The sequence below is a fragment of the Oncorhynchus mykiss genome, chromosome 8 (genome assembly GCF_057628025.1).
Source record: "Oncorhynchus mykiss isolate SJ-2025 chromosome 8, ASM5762802v1, whole genome shotgun sequence".
NCBI classification, from domain to species: Eukaryota; Metazoa; Chordata; class Actinopteri; order Salmoniformes; family Salmonidae; genus Oncorhynchus; species Oncorhynchus mykiss.
In genome coordinates, this window is record NC_143029.1 from 30,442,619 (window position 1) to 30,467,320 (window position 24,702).

A 24,702-nucleotide genomic window follows, 5' to 3' on the forward strand; every position below is an offset into this window, starting at 1 on the left:
TAGATTTTGATTTGTTTTTGGTTACTACATGATTCCATGTGTTATTTCATGGTTTTGATGTCTTCACTATTATTCTACAATGTAGAAATAGTAAAAATAAAGAAAAACCCTGGAATGAGTAGATGTGTAAAAACCTTTGACTGGTACTGTATGTAAATGTGGTATTTCAGTTTTTTATTTGTAATATATTTGCACACATTTCTAAAAACCTGTGTTTGCTTTGTCATTATGGGGTATTGTGTCTAGATTGAGGGGAAAAAAACAATTGATTATATCTTAAAATAAGGCTGTAACAGTAACAAAATGTGGAAAAAGTCAAGAAGGTCTGAATACTTTCCGAAGGCACCGTAGAGAACTTTTGATCGACAAAGATATTCATCAGTGAAGTTTACAGAGGCCGCAATATATGAAAGTACAGTATTCAGCTTTGAAAGGCTGAGGATGAGGCTGCTACGAAAGTCCCTGAGGGAAAGAGACAGCATAGAGACACCTCGGACATGTGGTCCGAGGTGTGAAATCTTATGTGCAAGAACATAGGACATTAATAGAATAACTCGAAATTGAAAGGACACGGAACTTTCTAGCGACTCGTTTTCACTGTACAGCAGATATGTACCGGCTCTTCTGAAGTACAGATGCATTTGGTAAATGTAAATTGAAGCTGAAATAAGGCTGGAGTGGCCATATAAACCTACAAACATAAGCTCATGCTACGAGTCATTTTCTCAACAGATGGACCAAGGCAACAGTGATTGACATACCATAGAGACTTAGGAGCCTAAGGAAACAACACTTCATTTTGAAATGGATGAGACATGAGCTCAGGCGAAATGATCCTTACAGATCTGTGGAGATTTGTTTATTGCATATATTCTTTTCTACATTTCATAAAAATATACATATATTGTGCTTATTGGCATTTTTCTTCTTCACAAATAATAAAAAGAAGACGGTAGTGGTAAAAAGACTGCACATAAAAACAAACGTGTGACTTGTCAAGTCTGTTGAAAATTATAAGAATATATTGCTAATGCATAGGCTACATGAAGTTAGAAAGGCAGCACCACTTTCACAGAATGTCAGCATAAATATAATCATCACATCTAATCTGTTCAGATGAAACACATTGGCATGATAACAGCAGAGTACATAACCTGTCACAAAAAGGTCAACATTGGGGCTTTAAAACAGTGTTTTTCAGAGGAGTGTTTTGAGTGTTGAAATACGTATAGAAATGTAACGTTAGTATGACCTGTTGGAATGTTGACCTACGTTGGCTTTATGGCTGGTTTTTCAATCTATTTTCAGTCAAACTTCATGTCTTCTTTAAGCTGTGCCTGCTTTCTTTGCACAAGGTAACATTCAATAAAAAATCTTCATAAATATCAGTTTATAAAGAAAGCTGCAATCGTCTTTCACAGTGCTAAATTTGGTGGTTCTCTTATGAGATACCCCAAGCGATGTGCTATGAACCTTCCACTAGGTTTAACCCTGCTTTTCTTATCACAATCGCACTTAGTGTGTATGCTTGGCTTCACGCTAGCTGTTTTCTAGGTTGGCTGCTAGTCACGCAGCTTGGGAAGGGTTGGCTGTTTTTTGGTTGAGGTATTGACGGAAGACTGTTGTGGTGATGCTTTGCAACCACGGTACTGCATAGAGATGGGTGTCGATTGTACTGTCAAGTAAGGCATAGAGTTAAAAAGAGGGCCCACCACTATTTTTGTTATTATCGCCTCTATGCCCATGTTAAAACGCACTTCCGTGTGAGCCCTCTATCCAACTCTATAATGAAAAGCTTGTAGATGAATACATGCATGTAACCAGTGTGAATCCCTGATGGTGGGCACTATGTGTTACTGTTGCGGTGGTCGGAGATGGAGTGAGGGTGGGCCCCGTTGACAGCAGGAGAGGCTCGGCGGTTCAGAGAACGGCTATAGTCCAGGGTGCAGTCTGGAGAGGCCAGGTGTTTGTGTGGAGCTAAGGACCACAGGGAGAAAGGGAGGAGTTACAACACTGAGCACAACCTATTAAGAGTCATGTTTTACATTTTTTGTTACAAAAAAAAAAGAAAGAAAAAAAAGGAACATGTTTTAGGGCCTTTAATCGCAATGCTTCTTCACAGAGCTTCTTCACATTAGAGTGTGAGACATATCTGAGTGATTTAGCAGGCACGCTTACAATCAGCGCAGTCGGCTGAAGTAGGTAAAACAACCACACATCACAATCATTGCACTCTTCGAAAGGAGACGAGAGGTGAACATTGCGGCTGTGTACTCACACGTGGGGTCAGTGAGCATGGAGCTGGTGAGGAGAGCGCTAGGGCCTCTTATGGAGGAGGAGAGAGCAGTCAATCGAATGCTCTGCGTTGTAGCGTCCAACCTGTCATCCTGGAAGAGGGTACAGTCTTGAGTACACACACTGCAATCTGGCATAACATCCAACCTTATGTGAAATGCATTCTGAGCAGTGCTCTTTCAGTCTTTGTCCTGGGTGAGCCAACAGGGCGACCAGGGTTTTGTTCCAGTCCAGCACGACGGATTAAACTAAGCAACTCGTCTTTGAGCTTTTGATTAGTTGATCGGGTGTTAAAATGCTGGGCTGCAAAAAAGCTCCGGTCTGTGTTCATCCTGTGGGTCCCCAGGACCAGCGTTAAATGAGAACGGACACTATCAGCATTCTGTACTGAAACAGATTGCCCCTAACTGCAATCAAAGTGAAAGCTAAGTAGATGAAGACTTTTCTTTATTCCACTTTCTTTAAATGAACTCCTGGTGGGCGCCGTGCTATTAGGCACTAATGCAATCAGCACTTATGGATCAACACGGGAGTCATTTGGCGTCGCAGCAGAGTCGTCTGACAGATTAATGCACTTTAAGAAGTGGCTTCGATGTGGCTGCTGTGTGTGTGTGTGGCTGCTGTGCGGGCAGAATAGACACACTGATGGGAATCTGCTGTCAACAATGCAATGATGTTTCTCTGTTGGCCGCTTGAGAAGATAAATATGATGATTAGGACTGATTGGAAGTTACTACCCTCCGTCTCACTCTGTCAGTTATGTTTGCCAACATTGGCTTGGAATATTCATACTAAATGCAAATGCCAGTTGTGGACCGACGATACACCAGTCTACTCAGAAGGTGTCATAGGCTGGATGGCTCTGGGAGTAAGAGTACAAAGTACTCTTTCAACAGGCCAAGTGTTGAAATTGCAGGGTGGCAAAGTCTCGTTTTGGGCATTTCTAGGTATCATAAAGCTGATATTTGATGTAGCATATACATAGCGTGCACTGTGGGTAATGTAGTCAAGTACCCTGCACTCCTGTATCTGTCGTTTGGACTCATCCAGCTGGTGCTGCAGGACTCCAACGATCTCTTTGTATTTAATGTAACGTTGTTCCACCACCTCCTTCTGCCGCTGAGACTCCTATATATATATAAACAACATGGAGATAGTCAATCACTACACAAACCAGGCACGAAATGGAACTCATCTCAAAACCGGTTTGGAGTTGAAGTTGCACAGATCTAGGATCAGGTTAGAGAGACACCTAGGTTGGTGTCATTAAGAATCAGAAGAGATCAAACACATAGAGAGACCCGGGCCGCAGGTCTCCCTTCTAGACATATGGGTCGTTCCACCAATTAGATGCCGTTTGAGTCGTCTAACTTGGTGGAAAGGTTTGATGTCACCTCATTTTAACATTCTGTCATAAGCAAAAAACACTTTTTTCCCTCATCTCAAGAGGTTAAATAAAAGAATGACTATAATAAGTGCCGAATAAGTCCTCCAGAAAGTAATAGGGTTGACCGTAACAGGGTTGATGACTACATTTTAAAATCAGCCATGGAAGCTTGTTGTGTGCAACAGGGAGGGGGCAATTGAATGTAAGCTTCACAAAGAAATTTAAATTGCGAAAACAAATTCTAGCGTGTCTATCTATGGGTAACAGGGTTGTGCTTCACCCGCTCAGTTTCCCACCACAAAACATGAGAAAATGGCCAAAAAGTATAGAACCAGTTCGTTCACCTGCTTTTACACTAGGAGGTGTTCAATGTCTCTTTTTGGGAGAGAGAAAAAATACTTCAAAAGGAATAGTTTCACAAATTAAAATGAGAGTTCAGTTCACGTAACAGGGTTAACCTCGAAGGGATACATGGGGATTTTGGCAATGAAGCCCTTTATCTACCTCCCTAGAGTCAGATGAACTCATGGACACCATTTGTATGTCTCTGTGTCCAGTGTGAAGGAAAATGGTATCCACAAGTTCATCTGAATCTGGGTAAGAAGATAAAGGGCTTCAAAATCCTGATGATTTATTTACCTGAAAATAAATCACAAATAAATAATAATCTTCAGAAATGACTTTGTCAAAAGCAACAAAATAATTAGGGCTTTACAATGGTGGTGGAAAATTGGGAGAAATGTTGGGGTTAAGTTGGTTAAAATCTTCCTAGAAGTCACAGAGGGACATGTCAAAATGCAGAATTTTGTCATTTTAGCGAGTCTCATTTTCATATCAGATTTATGGAATTTTCCATGTGGTCTATATTAAAGGGCACTTCATTTAATATAACAAACTTTAAAATTCAATATTTGTGCACAATTTCTACTTAAAATATCAAAAGGGATGCAAAAGGCCCTCATTTCGTGGAACAACCCATATATTCAGTACATCCCAGGTCTCCCCAAAAGGCCCTCATTTCGTGGAACAACCCATATATTCAGTACATCCCAGGTCTCCCCAGTGAGCCTCACCTCCAGGTCTTTGAAGTTGTCCAGGAGACACAGCTTCTCAGGGACTGACTCCAGGTGATCCACCGCCAGCCTGGTGCTCTGAATAGATAAAAGGAATACAAGGAGGTTAATATACTGCACATTAGCTTTACCCACAATACAACACAGCAAGGTGCTGTATCCAACTACTATTCATGTCAATTCAAAAGGCCTTATTGTACTGTCACACAATGTCCTAAAAAAGCTCTGACAACGGCAGTAGGCTGCTATAAGTGGGCACGGCAGTAGGCTGCTATAAGTGGGCACGGCAGTAGGCTGCTATAAGTGGGCACGGCAGTAGGCTGCAATAAGTGGGCACGGCAGTAGGCTGCTATAAGTGGGCACGGCAGTAGGCTGCTATAAGTGGGCACGGCAGTAGGCTGCTATAAGTGGGCACGGCAGTAGGCTGCTATAAGTGGGCACGGCAGTAGGCTGCTATAAGTGGGCACGGCAGTAGGCTGCTATAAGTGGGCACGGCAGTAGGCTGCTATAAGTGGGCTTAAATGAACTAGTGATACTAGGAAAGTGCAGTGTGCTGGTATATATTTCCGACACAGTACATGCACAGTGGCTTCAGAAAGGATTCACATCCCTTGACTTTTTCCACATGTTGTTGTGTTACAGCCTGAATTTAACATGGATTAAATTGAGATGTTTGGTCACTGGCCTACACATAATATCCCATAATGTCAAAGTGGAATTGTGTTTTTGGGACATTTTTACAAATGAAATAAAAATGAAAAGCTGAAATGTCTTGAGTCAATAAGTATTCAACCCCTTTATTATGGCAAGTCGAAATAAGTTCAGGAGTTTCTATGTGCTTAACAGGTCACATAATAAGTTGCATGGACTCACTCTGTGTGCAATAATAGTGTTTAACATGATTTTTGAATGACTACCTCATCTCTGTACCCCACATATACAAAGACCAGGGAGGCTTTCCAATGCCTCACAAAGGGGACCTACTGGTAGATGGGTAAAAATAAATTGCAGATATTGAATATCCCTTGGAGCATGGTGAAGTTTTGAATTACACTTTGGATGGTGTATCAATACACCCAGTCACTACAAAGATACAGGCATCCTCCCTAACTCATTTGCCAGATGAAGGAAACTGCTCAACATTTTCACCATGAGGCCAATGGTGACTTTAAAACAGTTTAGAGTTTAATGGCAGTGATAGGAGAAAACTGAGGATGGATCAACCACATTGTAGTTACTCCACAATGATAACCTAAATGACAGAGTGAAAAGGAAGCCTGTACAGAATAAATAATATTACAAAACATGCATCATGTTTGTAAGAAGGAACTAAAGTAATACTGCAAAAAATGTGGCAAAGCAATGAACTTTTTGTCTTGTGTTATGTTTGGGGCAAATCCAAAACATTAATGAGACTCTCCATATTTTCAAACATTGTGGTGGCTGCATCATTTCATGAGTATGCTTGTAATCGTTAAGGACTGGGGAGTTTTTCAAGATAAAAATAAACGGAATGGGGCTAAGCACAGGCAAAATCCTAGAGGAAAACCTGGTTCAGTCTGCTTTCCACCAGACACATGACAATAATCTAAAACACAAGGCCAAATCTACACTGGAGTTGCTTACCAAGAAGACAATGAATGTTCCTGAGTGGCAGTTTTGACTTGAATCTAATAATATAAATCTATGGTAAGACCTGAAAATGGTTGTCTAGCAATGATCAACAACCAATTTGGACAGAGCTTGGAGAATCTTGAAAAGAATAATAGGCAAATGTTGCACAATCTAGCTGTGGAAAGCTCTTAGACACTTACCCAGAAAGACTCTGACAGCTGTAATCGCTGCCAAAGGGGCTTCTACAAAGTTTGACTCAGGGGTGTGAATACCTACACATTTCATTTTCCATCAATTTGTTCCAAAAACAGGTTTTCATATTGCCATTATTTGGTTTTTGTGTGTAGATGGGTGATTTAAAAAAAAAAATGTAATGAATCCATTTTAAATTCAGGCTGTAACACAACAAAATGTAGAATAAGTCAAGGGGTATGAATTCTTTGAAGGCATAGGTCTACAGATAGACAGCATTTGCAAGATGACAATCGAAGTAGCTCCACTGACAATCCGTTATACAAAGACAAAACAAAAAGCAATTGTCATCTAGGGTTGTATTATTATTGCCACATCATATTAGACAGACAGGTCTGTATTGTAATTCCATTCTATTCAGACTGCGGCTTCGTCCCAAATGACACACTATCCCCTATATAGTACACTACTTTTGACAAGTAGTACTCTATGTAGAGAGTAGGGTGCCATTTGGGACTCTGGCCTGTATGTTTTTGTGACATTAAAGAGCTGGGGCTGTTGGAGAACATTACACAGACTGCTCCGCTGATCGCCGCGGTAGAAATGTAAACTTGAAACCCCGCTCACTGCCTGATGAATCAGCTACGGTATGCGCACACACGCTGTAGAGTGCATTCGGAAAGTATTCAGACCCCTTGACTTTTTCTACATTTTGTTACGTTACAGCCTTATTCTAAATTGATTAAGTAGTCTTTTCCCCTCATCAATCTACACACAATAGCCCGCAATGACAAAGCAAATACTAGTTGAGAAATTTCTGCAAATGTATATTTAAAAAAAAAAGGAAATATAACATTTACATAAGTATTCAGACCCTTTACTCAGTACTTTGCTAAAGCACCTTTGGCAGCGATTGCAGCCTGGAGTCATCTTGGGTATGGGGCTGCACGTGTATTTGGGGAGTTTCTTGCGTTCTTCTCATCAGGGTTTGGCTCTAACATGCACTGTCAATTGTGGGAGCTTATTATATATATATATATATATATATATATATATATATATATATATATATATATATATATATATATATATATATATATATATAGGTAAAAGTAAATAAAAAAAATAAATAAAAAAAACACCTGTCTATATATATATATATATATATATATATATATATATATATATATATATATATATATATATATATATATATATATATATAGACAGGTGTTTTTTTTATTTATTTTTTACCTTTATTTAACTAGGCAAGTCAGTTAAGAACAAATTCTTATTTTCAATGACGGCCTAGGAACAGTGGGTTAACTGCCTGTTCAGGGGCAGAACGACAGATTTGTACCTTGTCAGCTCGGGGGTTTGAACTTGCAACCTTCCGGTTACTAGTCCAACGCTCTAACCACTAGGTTACTGTGCCTTTCCAAATACTGAATTGAATTTATTACAGGTTCACTCCAATCAAGTTGTAGAAACATCTCAAGGATGATCAATCGAAAAAGTATGCACCCGAGCTCAATTTCGAGTCTTATAGCAAAGGGTTCTGAATGCTTATGTAAACAAAGGTATTCTGTTTTTTTTTAAATAAATTTGCAAAAAAATTCTAAAAACCTGTTTTCTGTTTGTCATTATGGGGTATTGTGTGTAGATGGATGAGGAACCATTTTTATTGAATCCGTTTTAGAATAAGGCTAAAACGTTAACAAAATGTGGAAAAGGGGTCTGAATACTTTCCAAATGCACTGTACATACACACACAGGTCGATACCCTGTGCCACAGTGGTGTAGCAGTAAGCAGGAATGATCTGAATGGATGGGCTTCGCAGGTTTTTTTATTAAAGCTAATTGAAGTCGAGGCCGCTGGCCGCGACACACAATTGTGATGGATAGAGAGAGAACACAGATCGCTTCATAGCTTCACAGCCCATAAATACTCTTAGGTCAATATGGCCTTTCGATATCCCTAACGAATGTGTCTGTCGGTTTGGGTTGACGTGACATGGAGCGGGTGATAAAGGATGTTAGAGGTGGGGTGTTTACATTCTCCTGCCTGGGGTCAATGTTTGTTGTTGAGTCAGTGGACCCTAGTCAGTGTCTAATGGTCCTTACATATACCTGATCATGTTAGCTTTATGGTGATTGAATGATGATCAGCGCTTCTATAAAAACAATCACTAACCATTTATATTCTTCAACTTAGGAGTCAGAGTTTACAAATAATATTCTCTAGTTTGAGTCCATTAAGCTATCAAGAGGGAAGCCATATATCTGTTAATACGTTTTGTTGGCTATGTTGAAGGTAACACACTCAGTAGAATGGCCTTACTGAAGAGCTCAGTGACTTTCAACGTGGCACCGTCATAGGATGCCACCTTTCCAACAAGTCAGTTCGCCAAATTTCTGCCCTGCAAGAGCTATCCCGGTCAACTGTAAGTGCTGTTATTGTGAAGTGGAAAAGTCTAGGAGCAACAACGGCTCAGCTGCGAAGTGGTAGGCCACACAAGTTCACAGAACGGGACCGCCGGGTGCTGAAGTGTAGTGCAACACTTACTAGAGTTCCAAACTGAGTCTGGAAGCAAAGTCAGCTTCAAAAAATGGGTTTCCATGGCCGAGCAGTCACACACAGGCCAAAGATTACCATGCGCAATGCCAAGCGTCGGCTGGAGTGGTGTAAACTCGCCGCTATTGGACTCTGGAGTAGTGGAAACGCGTTTTGTGGAGTGATGAATCGCGCTTCACCATCTGGCAGTCCAAACGGACGAATCTGCTTTGGCGGACGCCAGGAGAATGCTACCTGCCCCAATGCATAGTGCCAACTGTAAAGTTTGGTGGAAGAGGAATAATGGTCTGGGGCTGTTTTTCATGGTACGTAATAGGCCCCTTAGTTCTAGTGAAGGGAAATATTAATGCTACAGCATACAATTACATTTTAGACAATTCTGTGCTTCCAACTTTGTGGCAACAGTTTGGGAAAGGTCCTTTCCTGTTTCAGCATGACAATGCCCCATGCATAAAGCGAGGTCCCTACAGAAATGGTTGGTTGAGATCGGTGTGGAAGAATTTGACTGACCTGCACAGAGCCCTGACCTCAACCCCATCGAACAGCTTTGGAAGGACTTGGAAAGCCGACTACGATCCAGGCCTAATCATCCAACATCAGTGCCCGACCTCAATAATGCTGAATGAAAGCAAGTCCCCGCAGCAATGTTCCAACATCTAGTGGAAAGCCTTCCCATAAGAGTGGAGGCTGTTATAACAGCATAGGGGGGACCAACTCCATATTAATGCCCATGATTTTGGAATGAGATGTTCGGCGAGCAGCTGTCCACATACTTTTGGTCATGTAGTGTATAAACAATTCAATCTTACCATCTCCAGATCCAAGATACGATCCTGTGAAGACAAGAACCACAGTTACTTATTGTTTAATGACCAAGAGACGTGTATGAGTGACTGAAAGCGTGTCAAAGCTTAAACCACTAAACAGTGAGTCAGCACGGCGTGTGTATTGCCAATAAACAAGCAACAGGGGACGGAACAGAAGAAGCTGTGGAGAACACGCTCCTCTCTCTCCTCCCTCTCATCTGGCTCCTGAGTGATGTTGGTTCTCTAATGATGCATAAGTGATGCGATGCATCTTATCGGCCTGTCACTCATCCATCCCCACACCTGCTAGATTCCCTCCCTCCCTCCCTCCTCCCCCCGTCCTGTGACTGCGCTGGCTGTTGGGTGGCAGCAGTGTGTGGTTGAACTCGACTCCTCATTCTTCTTAATTAAAGGCCTGGCTGGGTCCGAGGGGACTGATTAATTATAGCAGGTGCACACACACGTACAGACACAGATGGGTCCCAGTACACACACACATACAGACACAGATGGGCCCCAGTACACACACACACCACTTTGAGGAGAAAATGGAAAACACACTGTGTGACTGGACAGGACTGCCATGGGGTTTAGGACGTTATAGCTGGATTGGGGATGGTGTGTAGTGATGTTTAATAGAAGAGAGAGGAGGCAGTACTAGTACTATAACAGGGTACTCTGTCTGAGGGTGAGTCTGTGTGTTGTGGCCCTGGACAGCAGGCTGCATTGTTCAGACAGAGGAGCAAGGCCAACATGGGTTCTGGCTCACCTGAAGACTTCTCATCTCATTTTCCTTCCTCCGAGTCTTCTCCAGGAGTTCTTTAAAGAGACAAGCACATGAATAATTACCATCTAATATAATATTCACATAGACAGAGGCATTTGGGACCCACAGCCTTAACACCTTGACTAGCCATGCTATCAGTGGCTATGAAACTTTTCCTATTCTGAACAACCTTGCTGTCAGTCTCAACACCTCCCTAAACTTGGTCAAATCAAATAGATTGCTGTGATTGCTGCTCATTGGTCTCCCACTCCCTGCTGTCTGCTGTCTTGCTAAGCTGAGAGCTGAGCAGGCTGGGCTGGGAGAGGAGGCTGCTCCCAGCTCACACATTCAATATTCAATCACTAGGCATTGGATGACTGCTTTCTACCCTCGTCCCTTTGTCCCTGCCCACCTCTGTCACTCACACTCACACACACTCCACCACGTGCCCACCCAGCCGGAACCCCATGCCGCCACCTCAGGAATACCCAAGCAGCCACTGATCCACTTGCCAATCTCCAGATGGCACCAGCGAGACTCTGGCAGTCTAAACGGGTCTAAAGACGACGTGCCACATGACGTGAGAGAGAAAGTCAGACTGCCAAACTGCCTTCTCTCGCTCACTCAGTCTCTCTCCGTTTAATCTTAACGTGTGGAAGTCAGTTGCTGAGGCAAGACCTATAATCCAACAGCTATCTACCACAGACTGTGTTTTAGTAAATAGGCAGGTGTTACAAGTTAGACCTTACGCAAGAGAAAGAGTTCTTCTGAAAGGTACCACAGCAGTGTTTAAGAAGGCAAAAGTTCCTCTGAAAGTTACCACAGCAGTGTTTAAGAAGGCAAAAGTTCCTCTGAAAGTTACCACAGCAGTGTTTAAGAAGGCAAAAGTTCCTCTGAAAGGTACCACAGCAGTGTTTAAGAAGGCAAAAGTTCCTCTGAAAGGTACCACAGCAGTGTTTAAGAAGGCAAAAGTTCCTCTGAAAGTTACCACAGCAGTGTTTAAGAAGGCAAAAGTTCCTCTGAAAGGTACCACAGCAGTGTTTAAGAAGGCAAAAGTTCCTCTGAAAGGTACCACAGCAGTGTTTAAGAAGGCAAAAGTTCCTCTGAAAGTTACCACAGCAGTGTTTAAGAAGGCAAAAGTTCCTCTGAAAGTTACCACAGCAGTGTTTAAGAAGGCAAAAGTTCCTCTGAAAGGTACCACAGCAGTGTTTAAGAAGGCAAAAGTTCCTCTGAAAGTTACCACAGCAGTGTTTAAGAAGGCAAAAGTTCCAAGGCAGACGTTTTTATCTCAATGTCAACTGTGATGGTTTTCAATTAAAATGTTAAATAAGAGACAAAAAAATCTTCTTCGCAAAGAGCAATTTCTGAAACAAAACTAGGACTGTCTGGGAATGGCTTGAGTGGAGAAGGGAAAACTGAAAATGATTAGCTATTTTCAGAGAAGTTTGGAACTCTTATCGGTCTATTAACCCATTTCAAAGTCTTTTTAAACAGCTCTTACACTAAAAGGGCATTATCATCATTGTCACAATATTATTCCAACCTCAGTGTGTAAATATATATAAACTAGAGGTCGACCGATTAATCGGAATGGCTGATTAATTAGGGCAGATTTCAAGTTTTCATAACAATCGGGAATCTGTATTTTTGGACGCCGATGTGGCCTATTTTTTTTTACAACTTTATTTAACTAGGAAAGTCAGTTAAGAACACATTCTTATTTTCTTCAATGACGGCCTAGGAACGGTGGGTTAACTGCCTTGTTCAGGGGCAGAACGACAGAATTTTACCTTGTCAGCTCTGGGGATTCAATCTTGCAACCTTACAGTTAAAAAGTCCACTGAATTGAAACTGAATTGGTCCACCCACACAAACAGCGTGGTGAAGAAGGCGTAGCAGCGCCTCTTCAACCTCAGGAGGCTGAAGAAATTCGGCTTGTCACCAAAAGCACCCACAAACTTTTATAGATGCACAATCGAGAGCATCCTGTCGGGCTGTATCACCGCCTGGTACGACAACTGCTCCGCCCACAACCGTAAGGCTCTCCAGAGGGTAATAAAGTCTGCACAACGCATCACCGGGGGCAAGCTACCTGCCCTCCAGGACACCTACACCACCCGATGTCACAGAAAGGCCATAAAGATCATCAAGGACAACAACCACACGAGCCACAGCCTGTTCACCCCGCTGTCATCCAGAAGGCGAGGTCAGTACAGGTGCATCAAAGCAGGGACCGAGAGACTTAAATCAATCTCAAGGCCATCAGACTGTTAAACAGCCACCACTAACATTGAGTGGCTGCTGCCAACATACTGACTCAACTCCAGCCGCTTTAATAATAGAACAATTGATGTAAAAATGTGGCTCATTTTGCACTTTTACAACACTTTGTTTTTGCATTATTTAAACCAAATTGAACATGTTTCATTATTTATTTGAGGCTAAATGGATTTTATTGATGTATTATATTAAGTTAAAATAAGTGTTCATTCAGTATTGTTGTAATTGTCATTATTACAAATACATTTTTTTATATATTTTTTTATTAAAATCAGCCGATTTTCGGGATCTGCTTTTTTTGGTCCTCCAATAATAGGTGTATCTGTGTTGAAAAATCATAGTCGGTTGACCTCTAATATAAAGCACAGGGAAATGTAGTTACCTGAACTTAACCAATTGAAAAGTAAGAGGGAGAAAAGTACACTGGCAGCAACTGTCAGCAACCAAAAACTTCCTCTGAAAACTTCTGAAGTAAGTTACGATGATCAAAGACATGAGGAGTGCCCCCAGTGAACCGTATATCTAGATAGAACAAATACATCTAAGATGTGTTGCTGTTCGTTCCTAATGAGAGAGAACATTTCCAGATGGTCCAATTTAGTTTTCTGATGTTTTGTACTAAATCGCGCCAAAGATATTGTAATGAAACAGCCAGGGAGCAGGTCTCGAACCCTCGACCTTCGAGCCCGAGGTCCGGCGCGCTATCGACTGTGCCGCAAAAGCATGCTCGAGCAACAGAGTCGATTTCCGCGCGTATAAACCCAGGGTCGTTACAATATACAGTTACCAGACTCTTTCCCAAGAGGAAGACAGAGTTGGGGGTTAGACAGCATCATTGTAAATATGAATGTGTTTTTAACTGAATTGCCTAGGTAAATAAAAGTTAAATAAAAATAAATACAAATTACTATGGTGTCTAGGACCCACAATGTAAGGGCTGGGAATTGCCAGGGACCTCACCACACAATATTATCACGATACTTAGGTGCCAATACGATATATATTGTGATTCTCACGATTCTATATCTACTGCTATTCGATACAGCGATTTTATTGTGATTTGATATTCCAAACATATTGCGCACTATATGTCTGCTGCAGCGAGACAATAGACAGCATGAGAAAATTAAGTTTAGATTATTCAGTGAACTAAAAATGCTGAAAACATGTTGGCTCGCTATTTACATTGTAGGCATTTAGCAGATGCTACTATCAAGAGTGACTTTACAGGAGCAATTAGGGTTAAGTGCCTTGCTCAAGGGCACATCGACAGAATTTTCACCCAAGCTCCGTTTCCATTGGCACTAGAAAGTCAGCTTCGTGGGCTAGCTCAAATTGCGTTTCCACTGCCTCCAGAAATGTGAAATTATGGCATGTTGCTAGGTACCCAATATGTGACTGTTATGCATTTTCAGAAATGAACACAAATTTAGAACTACAGACAAAAACAAGGACACTCGAACAGATAGAAACACAACCATAATGAGGCTTGCTACATGTCGGACAAATCATTAGCAACCGTCTAGATGGAACAGAAAAAGCCTGGCTTCGCTAATGTTGCTAGCTAGCAAGATGTTGATTAATGTAATTCACCCTCACGATGCTGTAATTAACGTTAACCCAAACTCCAACCATTGCCAGCCAGACTCAGAGCCACGTATTTTGCTTAATTACTTAATTTAATTACTACCTTGCTGGCCATGGCGTTGCTTATTAGCTAGCTAGCTAACCAAGCGAACTAGAAGACAGGTTTGAAATGATGTAGCTAGCTAGCCTTTCAATACGACCTGGCCAGCTATAATTCCTGCTAGCTAGCGAGCTTGTTTCAAGCTGATTTGCTAGCTAACGTTAGGTAGCTACCATTAGAGGGCTGGCTGTTCTCATAAATAAATAATAATAAATATTTATTGTGTAGCACAAAAATGAATCAAGGATCATGCTATGGTGATAATTCGTGTTATGTCTGACTACTGCAGTACTGCTTGCCCATGTGCTTGCTAACAGCCACAAGCCCAGACGACCTAGCTAAACCTGTTAGCATCCAGCAGTGATCCGCTGGTGGTTGTATAGTAACGGCGTTACCAACCAGAATTCTAATCAAGTTGTGAAACCGGGCTGCGCTGGCCCTGGTTTCCCTTGAACCAGCTCGAATTTGGCCCTAATTTTAAGTGCCAGTGGAAACGGGGCTCTAGTCGGCTCGGGGATTCGAACCAGCAACCTTTCAATTACTGGCCCAACGCTCTTAACCGCTAGACTATCTCCCTATTTAAATAGAAGATGGGGAACAAAGTAGCTGTACGATGAAAATGACCACAGTTTTTGCGCAGATACAGTCGATTAGCACTAGTTAATGCTACCTAGCAAAAAAAAGAAGTGAAGTATTGATATAATATTGTCCAAAATAACATAGCGATTCGTAACCGTAACTGAGCCCCCCCCCCGCAATGCCACGCTGTTCCAGCCAGAGCAGCACAGCACGTCTGCATGAGAGAGACTGGTTGATTAGGTCTTTGTCTGTCAGTCCTTCAGTCTGTGTAGAGGAAGGAGGGAGCTCAGAATTAGACAGAGGTTCCCCTGGTTGTTGTGATGAAACCTGCTCTGCTGGGTCCCCCTTCTCTAACTCATTATCAAGAGTTTAGTTTAGAAACTGGGAGAGAGAAGAGCTTCCCTGTGTGGATGTGAATGTGTGGGAGGAAGAAATGAGAGGAACAAACCAAGTGCATTTGCAGAAATGAACACAAATTAAGAACTACAGACAAAAACAAGGACACTCGAGCAGATAGAAACACAACCATAATGAGGCTTGCTACATGTCGGACAATTCATTAGCAACCGTCTAGATGGAACAGAAAAAACCTGAATGAGCCCATATTGCTGCTCTTAAACTGATGTATGGGAGCTTTAGAAGTTGGCCCTCAATCAATGAATCAATCAATCAATCGGATCCAGCCCTACCTTTCTTCTCTGTGCTGATGGAGTGCAGTAGTTTCTCCTGCTGGTCCAGTCTCTGTAGCAGGGCCTGTCTTTCAGAGTCTCTGCTCTGTCTCAGTCCTTTCAGCTGTTCTCTGTCCTGCTGGACCTGCCGTCGCAGCTTTCTCTCTCTGGCCTCATGGACAGACACCTCCTCACATAGCCAACGCAGCTTGGTCTGGAACGAACGAACGAACGCACACACACACACACTTCATAATGCAGTCATACCCACAATGTCACACACGCAGGTTGTTTCTCAGTCTCTCACATTCACACCCGAAAAAAACCTGATGAATTGTCAGTTTCTCCCAATAGCGACAGGTGGGTCAATGCTTTGAAAGTATCTCCATAAAAGATGGATAATGTAGTGTACCTTAGTCTCAGCCAACCAGCGATGAGGGTCTTTCTGGAGTCCAGGATTGAGGGATATGGCCTAGACATAACAAAGACAGTTAGTTCTAGAAGTTTGGAAACCATCATGATTTGAAGGTGTAGAAATCCCAGAGCCCTAAACCGCTCCTACCTCCTCAGAACAGTGAGTGGGAGCTATAAATGGCCATTTCCAGCAACATCACACACACAGTTGGGAGAGACACACAACATTCTCTGACTGTCACATAAAAAAAGAAACCATTTGCTCCCCTGACATACCCTTCTGCTGTCAACACAGCCTGCGTCTCTGCGTGGGTCAGCAGTGGCAGACAGAGTTGGGCATAACAGACGGTGTGTACGTGTGTGTGTGTGCTTGCTTTCCTGCATGTGCGTAAGTGCGGCTACAACTGTGTGAAAGTGTGTGATCATGTACAGAGGTAGCAACCTGCCCCTTTCTCTCCCTGTACCCTTTAGCGATCAAAAGCCCAGTGTGTAATGTTGGGAGGCTGATATATAGGAGGAGTAAAAAGCTCTGTTTGACAGACAGCACACAGGTGAAATGAAAGAAAGACGGAACAGGCAGCAGAGCAGTGATGTCGGAGCAGGATGTGAGATGCATAGTGTCTACATAAACAGCTGCTTGTTCAAAACTCCTCCAGAAAGAGAGAGAAGAGGGGGAGTAAAGAGGAGGAGGAGGGGGAGGATGAAGAAGATGAGGAGGGGGAGAAGGAATGAAAAATAGGAAGAAGGTGGAGAGGGGTCAGATGAAGGAGGTGTTATAGTTATGTAATATTTGATGAAAGGCAGCTTAACCTTTAACTTTAATGATCCACTCATTAGCCCAAATCCTTGACACAGTTTGACTCCTTTATAACATGACAAATTACAGATGAACATTGCATTAGGCCGACTCGCCTCGGTGCATATTGGAAAATCTATATGCTAGAGCAAAGAGGGCTAACTGGGTTCGTTAAACTCATCGGAGGGGGAACAGGACAGGGTTTGTGGGAATATTTTGTATTGTCCTAAGAGACTGGGACATTTAAAGGCCTTTTGTGTTTTGGACTACAAACAAACACACATGCTACCAACTCACTCTTCACTCTGTGAATGAATACAGATTATTGCAAATCATCTAATGTAGATAGACCTCTGAGTCACTCTAATCATTATTACAGCTATTCTTGGTTGGGCTACTCCTGTGCTGTGACTTGTGTATATGTGGTGTGTCTTATCCACTGGCTGTCTGGCAAACAGGCTACAATAGGCAGTCTCTCCTGCTGATGTGTGTGTCTGTCTGGCTAACAGGCTACACTAGGCAGTCTCTCCTGCTGATGTGTGTGTGTCTGGCAAACAGGCTACACTAGGCGGTCTCTCCTGCTGATGTGTGTGTCTGTCTGGCAAACAGCCTACACTAGGCAGTCTCTCCTGCTGATGTGTGTTTCTGTCTGGTAGCACGACTCTCTCCTAAACTATTCATATCAGCAGAGTAAATACCTGCCCTTTGACCCAATAAAGGTTTCTATCTTTACACCTCTCTAACAACACCGCTACGGGTTTAGGTTAAAGTGTGTGAGGAATAGGTAAGGGTGTGTGTGAGGGATAGGTGAGGGTGTGTTAAAGTGTGTGAGGGATAGGTGAGGGTGTGTGAGAAATAGGTGAGGGTGTTACATACAATAGGCATGGTAACATGCAATTAAATGTCAATAGAAAAGCCATGACACGAGCCTATCAGACACAAGCCTACCAGACAAGCTAGATTACTTCTTTGCTCACTTCGAGGCAAATAACACTGAAACATGCATGAGAGTATCAGCTGTTCCCGGAAGACTGTGTGATCACGCTCTCCGCAGCCGATGTAAGAAAGACCTTTAATAGGTCAACATTCACAAGGCCGCAGGGCCAGATGGATTACCAGGACGTGTACTCAGAGCATGTGCTGACCAACTGGCAAGTGTCTTCACTGACATTTTCAACCTCTCCCTGTCTGAGTCTGTAATACCAACATGTTTAAAGCAGACCACCACAGTGCCTGTGCCCAAGAATACCAAGGTAACCTGCGTAAATTACTAACAACCCGTAGCACTCACGTCTGTAGTCATGAAGTGCTTTGAAAGGCTGGTCATAGGCTCACATCAACACCATTATCCCAGAAACGCTAGACCCACTCCAATTTGCATACCGCCCAAACAGATCCAGAGATGCAATCTCTATTGCACTCCACACTGCCCTTTCCCACCTGGACAAAAGGAACACCTATGTGAGAATGCTATTCATTGACTACAGCTCAGTGTTCAACACCATAGTGCCCTCAAAGCTCATCAATATGCGAAGGACCCTGGGACTAAACAACTCCCTCTGCAACTGGATCCTGGACTTCCTGACGGGCCGCCCCCAGGTGGTAAGGGTAGGTAACAACACATCCGCCATGCTGATCCTCAACACTGGGGCCCCTCAAGGGTGCGTGCTCAGCCCACTCCTGTAATCCCTGTTCACTCATGACCGCAAGGCCAGGCACGACTCCAAAACCATCATTAAGTTTGCCGATGACACAACAGTGGTAGGCCTGATCGACAACAATGAGACAGCCTATAGGGAGGAGGACAGAGACCTGACCGTGTAGAGCAAGGACAACAACCTGTCCCTCAACGTGATCAAGACAAAGGAGATGACTGTGGACTACAGGAAAAGAAGGACCGAGCACGCCTCCATTCTCATTGACTGGGCTGAGGTGGAGCAGGTTGAGAGCTTCAAGTTCCTTGGTGTCCACATCACCAACAAACTAACATTTATTTATTTAACTAGGCAAGTCAGTGAAGAACAAATTCTTATTTACAATGACAGCCTACCGGGGAACAGTGGATTAACTGCCTTGTTCAGGGGCAGAACAACAGATTTTTTCCCTTGTCAGCTCAGGGATTCAATCCAGCAACCTTTCGGTTACTGGCCCAACGCTCTAACCACTAGGCTATCTGCCGTCCAAGGTCCAATCACACCAAGACAGTCGTGAAGAGGGCACGACAAAACCTATTCCCCTTCTGGAGACTGAAAAGATTTGGCATGGGTCCTGAAATCCTCAAAAGGTTCTACAGCTGCACCATAGAGATTATCCTGACAGGTTGCATCACTGCCTGGTATGGCAACTGCTCGGCCTCCGACCGCAAGGCACTACAGAGGGTAGTGCGTACGTCCCACTACATCACTGGGGCCAAGCTTCCTGCCATCTAGGACCTCTATACCAGGCAGTGTCAGAGGAAGGCCCAAAAATTGTCAAAGACTCCAGCCACCCTAGTCATAGCCTGTTCTCTCAGCTATCGCACGGCAAGTGGTACCGGAGCGCCAAGTCTAGATCCAAAAGGTTTCTAAACAGCTTCTACCCCCAAGCCATAAGACTCCTGAACACTAATCAAATGACTACCCAGACTATTTGCATTGCCCCCCCCCCCCCCTTTTACACTGCTGCTTTTCTCTGTTATTATCTATGCATAGTCACTATAATAACTCTACCTACATGTACATATTACCTCATATTACCGCATTTCACTGTAAGGTCTGCACCTGTTGTATTCGGCGCATGTGACAAAATGTGATTTGATAACGGAGGAAAATGGAGCATTTGCTGCGGTTCCAGCTGTAGACTTTGTAGCTTTAGTTGGAAGGATTAAATGGTATGAGTTTACTTATCAAAATAACGTGCAGGCATCACGAGCATATGTCAATTAAGTGAATGTACCGCTTTTGTGATGGGTGTTAAAGTGTGTCTGAGGAATAGGAATGGGTGTGTGCGAGGAATAGGTAAGGTTGTGTTAAAGTGTGTGTGAGGAATAGGTAAGGTTGTGTTAAAGTGTGTGTGAGGAATAGGTATGGGTGTGTGTGAGGAATAGGTAAGGTTGTGTTAAAGTGTGTGTGAGGAATAGGTATGGGTGTATTAAAGTGTGTGTGAGGAATAGGTATGGGTGTGTGTGAGGAATAGGTATGGGTGTGTGTGAGGAATAGGTATGGGTGTATTAAAGTGTATGTGAGGAATAGGTATAGGTGTGTGTGAGGAATAGTTATGGGTGTGTTAAAGTGTGTGTGAGGAATAGGTATGGGTGTATTAAAGTGTGTGTGAGGAATAGGTATGGGTGTGTGTGAGGAATAGGTATGGGTGTGTGTGAGGAATAGGTAAGGTTGTGTTAAAGTGTGTGTGAGGAATAGGTATGGGTGTATTAAAGTGTGTGAGAGGAATAGGTATGGGTGCACACCAAACTGGAAGTCTTCCGACTAGCTTGGAAAGACAGTACTGTGCAGTACCGAAGAGCCCTTACTGCTGCTCGATCATCCTATTTTTCTAACTTAATTGAGGAAAATAAGAACAATCCGAAATTCCTTTTTGATACTGTCGCAAAGCTAACTAAAAAGCAGCATTCCCCAAGAGAGGATGACTTTCACTTTAGCAGTGATAAATTCATGAACTTCTTTGAGGAAAAGATTATGATTATTAGAAAGCAAATGACGGATTCCTCCTTAAATCTGCGTATTCCTTCAAAGCTCAGTTGTCCTGAGTCTGCACAACTCTGCCAGGACCTAGGATCAAGAGAGACGCGCAAGTGTTTTAGTACTATATCTCTTGACACAATGATGAAAATAATCATGGCCTCTAAACCTTCAAGCTGCATACTGGACCCTATTCCAACTAAACTACTGAAAGAGCTGCTTCCTGTGCTTGGCCCTCCTATGTTGAACATAATAAACGGCTCTCTATCCACCGGATGTGTACCAAACTCACTAAAAGTGGCAGTAATAAAGCCTCTCTTGAAAAAGCCAAACCTTGACCCAGAAAATATAAAAAACTATCGGCCTATATCGAATCTTCCATTCCTCTCAAAAATTTTAGAAAAGGCTGTTGCGCAACAACTCACTGCCTTCCTGAAGACAAACAATGTATACGAAATGCTTCAGTCTGGTTTTAGACCCCATCATAGCACTGAGACGGCACTTGTGAAGGTGGTAAATGACATTTTAATGGCATCGGACCGAGGCTCTGCATCTGTCCTCGTGCTCCTAGACCTTAGTGCTGCTTTTGATACCATCGATCACCACATTCTTTTGGAGAGATTGGAAACCCAAATTGGTCTACACGGACAAGTTCTGGCCTGGTTTAGATCTTATCTGTCGGAAAGATATCAGTTTGTCTCTGTGAATGGTTTGTCCTCTGACAAATCAACTGTAAATTTCGGTGTTCCTCAAGGTTCCGTTTTAGGACCACTATTGTTTTCACTATATATTTTACCTCTTGGGGATGTTATTTGAAAACATAATGTTAACTTTCACTGCTATGCGGATGACACACAGCTGTACATTTCAATGAAACATGGTGAAGCCCCAAAATTGCCCTTGCTAGAAGCATGTGTTTCAGACATAAGGAAGTGGATGGCTGCAAACTTTCTACTTTCAAACTCGGACAAAACAGAGATGCTTGTTCTAGGTCCCAAGAAACAAAGAGATCTTCTGTTGAATCTGACAATTAATCTTAATGGTTGTACAGTCGTCTCAAATAAAACTGTGAAGGACCTCGGCGTTACTCTGGACCCTGATCTCTCTTTTGAAGAACATATGAAGACCATTTCAAGGATAGCTTTTTTCCATCTACGTAACATTGCAAAAATCAGAAACTTTCTGTCCAAAAATGATGCAGAAAAATTAATCCATGCTTTTGTCACTTCTAGGTTAGACTACTGCAATGCTCTACTTTCCGGCTACCCGGATAAAGCACTAAATAAACTTCAGTTAGTGCTAAATACGGCTGCTAGAATTCTGACTAGAACCAAAAAAATGCATCATATTACTCCAGTGCTAGCCTCTCTACACTGGCTTCCTGTCAAAGCAAGGGCTGATTTCAAGGTTTTACTGCTAACCTACAAAGCATTACATGGGCTTGCTCCTACCTATCTCTCTGATTTGGTCCTGCCGTACATACCTACACGTACGCTACGGTCAAAAGACGCAGGCCTCCTAATTGTCCCTAGAATTTCTAAGCAAACAGCTGGAGGCAGGGCTTTCTCCTATAGAGCTCCATTTTTATGGAACGGTCTGCCTACCCATGTCAGAGACGCAAACTCGGTCTCAACCTTTAAGTCTCTACTGAAGACTCATCTCTTCAGTGGGTCATATGATTGAGTGTAGTCTGGCCCAGGAGTGGGAAGGTGAACGGAATGGCTCTGGAGCAACGAACCGCCCTTGCTGTCTCTGCCTGGCCGGTTCCCCTCTTTCCACTGGGATTCTCTGCCTCTAACCCTATTACAGGGGCTGAGTCACTGGCTTACTGGGGCTCTCTCATGCCGTCCCTGGAGGGGGTGCGTCACCCGAGTGGGTTGATTCACTGATGTGGTCATCCTGGGGTTGTGCCGTGGTGGAGGTCTTTGTGGGCTATACTCAGCCTTGTCTCAGGATGGTAAGTTGGTGGTTGAAGATATCCCTAAAGTGGTGTGGGGGCTGTGCTTTGGCAAAGTGGGTGGGGTTATATCCTTCCTGTTTGGCCCTGTCCGGAGGTGTCCTCGGATGGGGCCACAGTGTCTCCTGACCCCTCCTGTCTCAGCCTCCAGTATTTATGCTGCAGTAGTTTATGTGTAGGGGGGCTAGGGTCAGTTTGTTATATCTGGAGTACTTCTCCTGTCCTATTCGGTGTCCTGTGTGAATCTAAGTGTGCGTTCTCTAATTCTCTCCTTCTCTCTTTCTTTCTCTCTCTCGGAGGACCTGAGCCCTAGGACCATGCCCCAGGACTACCTGACATGATGACTCCTTGCTGTCCCCAGTCCACCTGGCCGTGCTGCTGCTCCAGTTTAAACTGTTCTGCCTTATTATTATTCGACCATGCTGGTCATTTATGAACATTTGAACATCTTGGCCATGTTCTGTTATAATCTCCACCCGGCACAGCCAGAAGAGGACTGGCCACCCCACATAGCCTGGTTTCTCTCTAGGTTTCTTCCTAGGTTTTGGCCTTTCTAGGGAGTTTTTCCTAGCCACCGTGCTTCTACACCTGCATTGCTTGCTGTTTGGGGTTTTAGGCTGGGTTTCTGTATAGCACTTTGAGATATCAGCTGATGTACAAAGGGCTATATAAATAAATTTGATTTGATTTGATTTAAAGTGTGTGTGAGGAATAAGTATGGGTGTGTGTGAGGAATAGGTATGGGTGTGTTAAAGTGTGTGTGAGGAATAGGTATGGGTGTGTGTGAGGAATAGGTATGGGTGTGTTAAAGTGTGTGTGAGGAATAGGTATGGGTGTGTGTGAGGAATAGGTATGGGTGTGTTAAAGTGTGTGTGAGGAATAGGCAAGGGTGTGTAGGAGTGCATGTATTGGATAAAGAAGAATGTCAATGTGTGTGTTTGGAATAACAAAGGATGAGTAGGCAATAGTATGTGTGTATGGAACACGTTTGGGTGTGTAGGGGTGTGAGTATGGAATAGGTACAGGTGTGTATGAGTGTGTGCCTATCGGGAATAGTTGATGGTGTGTGTTTACTTTAAGTTTGTCCTGGGAGTCCTTGAACAGTGCTCTGCAGGCAGCATCTATCTCCTCTGCTACAGAACTGAGGATGGACTCCTGTTCAGTGTCCAGACGAGACAGTCTGTCCTCTAGTGCCGCTACAGCCTCCTCTGACCCACGCCTCCGTTCCTCTCCCTGAATCATGCACTTCACCTGGAGGCCGGAAGAAGGAGAGAGAGAGCGAGAGCGAGACAGAGAGAGAGGTGACTCAAGATTACAACTGGTTATTGCAGCTTGGTCTTCCTCTATGTGGAGGACAATGCAATAATGAAAGTTTGGCCAAGCTTCCATTTCCAACATCACAACAGAAGAGACCCCAGAGAAAAACAGTCGGACGGATGGACAGGTTGGGCAGAGACAACCGCGAACATCGGACCTCACTCTCCACTTGAAACGTTCCAGTGTCAGCTCCACCTCCCCATACAGAGTCAATATCCTCTGGGTCTCTATGGAGATACATTAATCAATATGTCAATGTAAACTAACCGGCCAGGGGAGAGGGAGGCTGTGTGTGGATCAGTTATTTTTTATTTCACCTTTATTTAAACAGCTAGGCTAGTTGAGAACAAGTTCTCATTTGCAACTGCGACCTGGGCAAGATAAAGCAAAGCAGTGTGACACAAACAAACAACACAGAGTTACACATGGGATAAACAAATGTACAGTCAATAACACAATAGAAAAATCTATACACAGTGTGTGCAAATGTAGTAAGATTAGGGAGGTAAGGCAATAAATAGGCTATAGTGGCAAAATAATGACAATTTAGCAATTAAACACTGGAGTGATAGATCTGCAGAAGATGAATGTGCAAGTAAAGATACTGGGGTGCAAAGGA

At 43.2% G+C, this 24,702-nt stretch overlaps 1 protein-coding gene across 7 annotated transcripts in view; it reads right to left on the bottom strand.

The window, feature by feature from the left end:
* Positions 1 to 831: 831 nt before the first annotated feature.
* Positions 832 to 24,702, bottom strand: part of cep128 (centrosomal protein 128) — a 47,246-nt gene continuing 23,375 nt past the window's right edge. For 2 of the 7 annotated variants that reach the window (XR_016497731.1, XR_016497730.1), the window contains exons 17-25: positions 24,401 to 24,454; positions 23,841 to 24,310; positions 16,335 to 16,394; positions 15,944 to 16,136; positions 10,712 to 10,761; positions 9,946 to 9,969; positions 4,756 to 4,833; positions 2,279 to 2,387; positions 832 to 1,977 (exon numbers count right to left, since the gene is read on the bottom strand). Coding sequence is in view for 4 of the 7 variants with exons in the window: in XM_021612269.3 (XP_021467944.3) it covers positions 1,847 to 1,977; positions 2,279 to 2,387; positions 3,310 to 3,423; positions 4,756 to 4,833; positions 9,946 to 9,969; positions 10,712 to 10,761; positions 15,944 to 16,136; positions 16,335 to 16,394; positions 23,841 to 24,017 (936 nt within the window). In the remaining 3 variants the exon portion in view is untranslated. Of the gene's footprint in view, positions 1,978 to 2,278; positions 2,388 to 3,309; positions 3,424 to 4,755; positions 4,834 to 9,945; positions 9,970 to 10,711; positions 10,762 to 15,943; positions 16,137 to 16,334; positions 16,395 to 23,840; positions 24,311 to 24,400; positions 24,455 to 24,702 lie in introns of all 7 variants that reach the window. The other 5 variants (XM_021612269.3, XM_021612267.3, XM_090243141.1 and 2 more) reach the window with 3 other exon arrangements.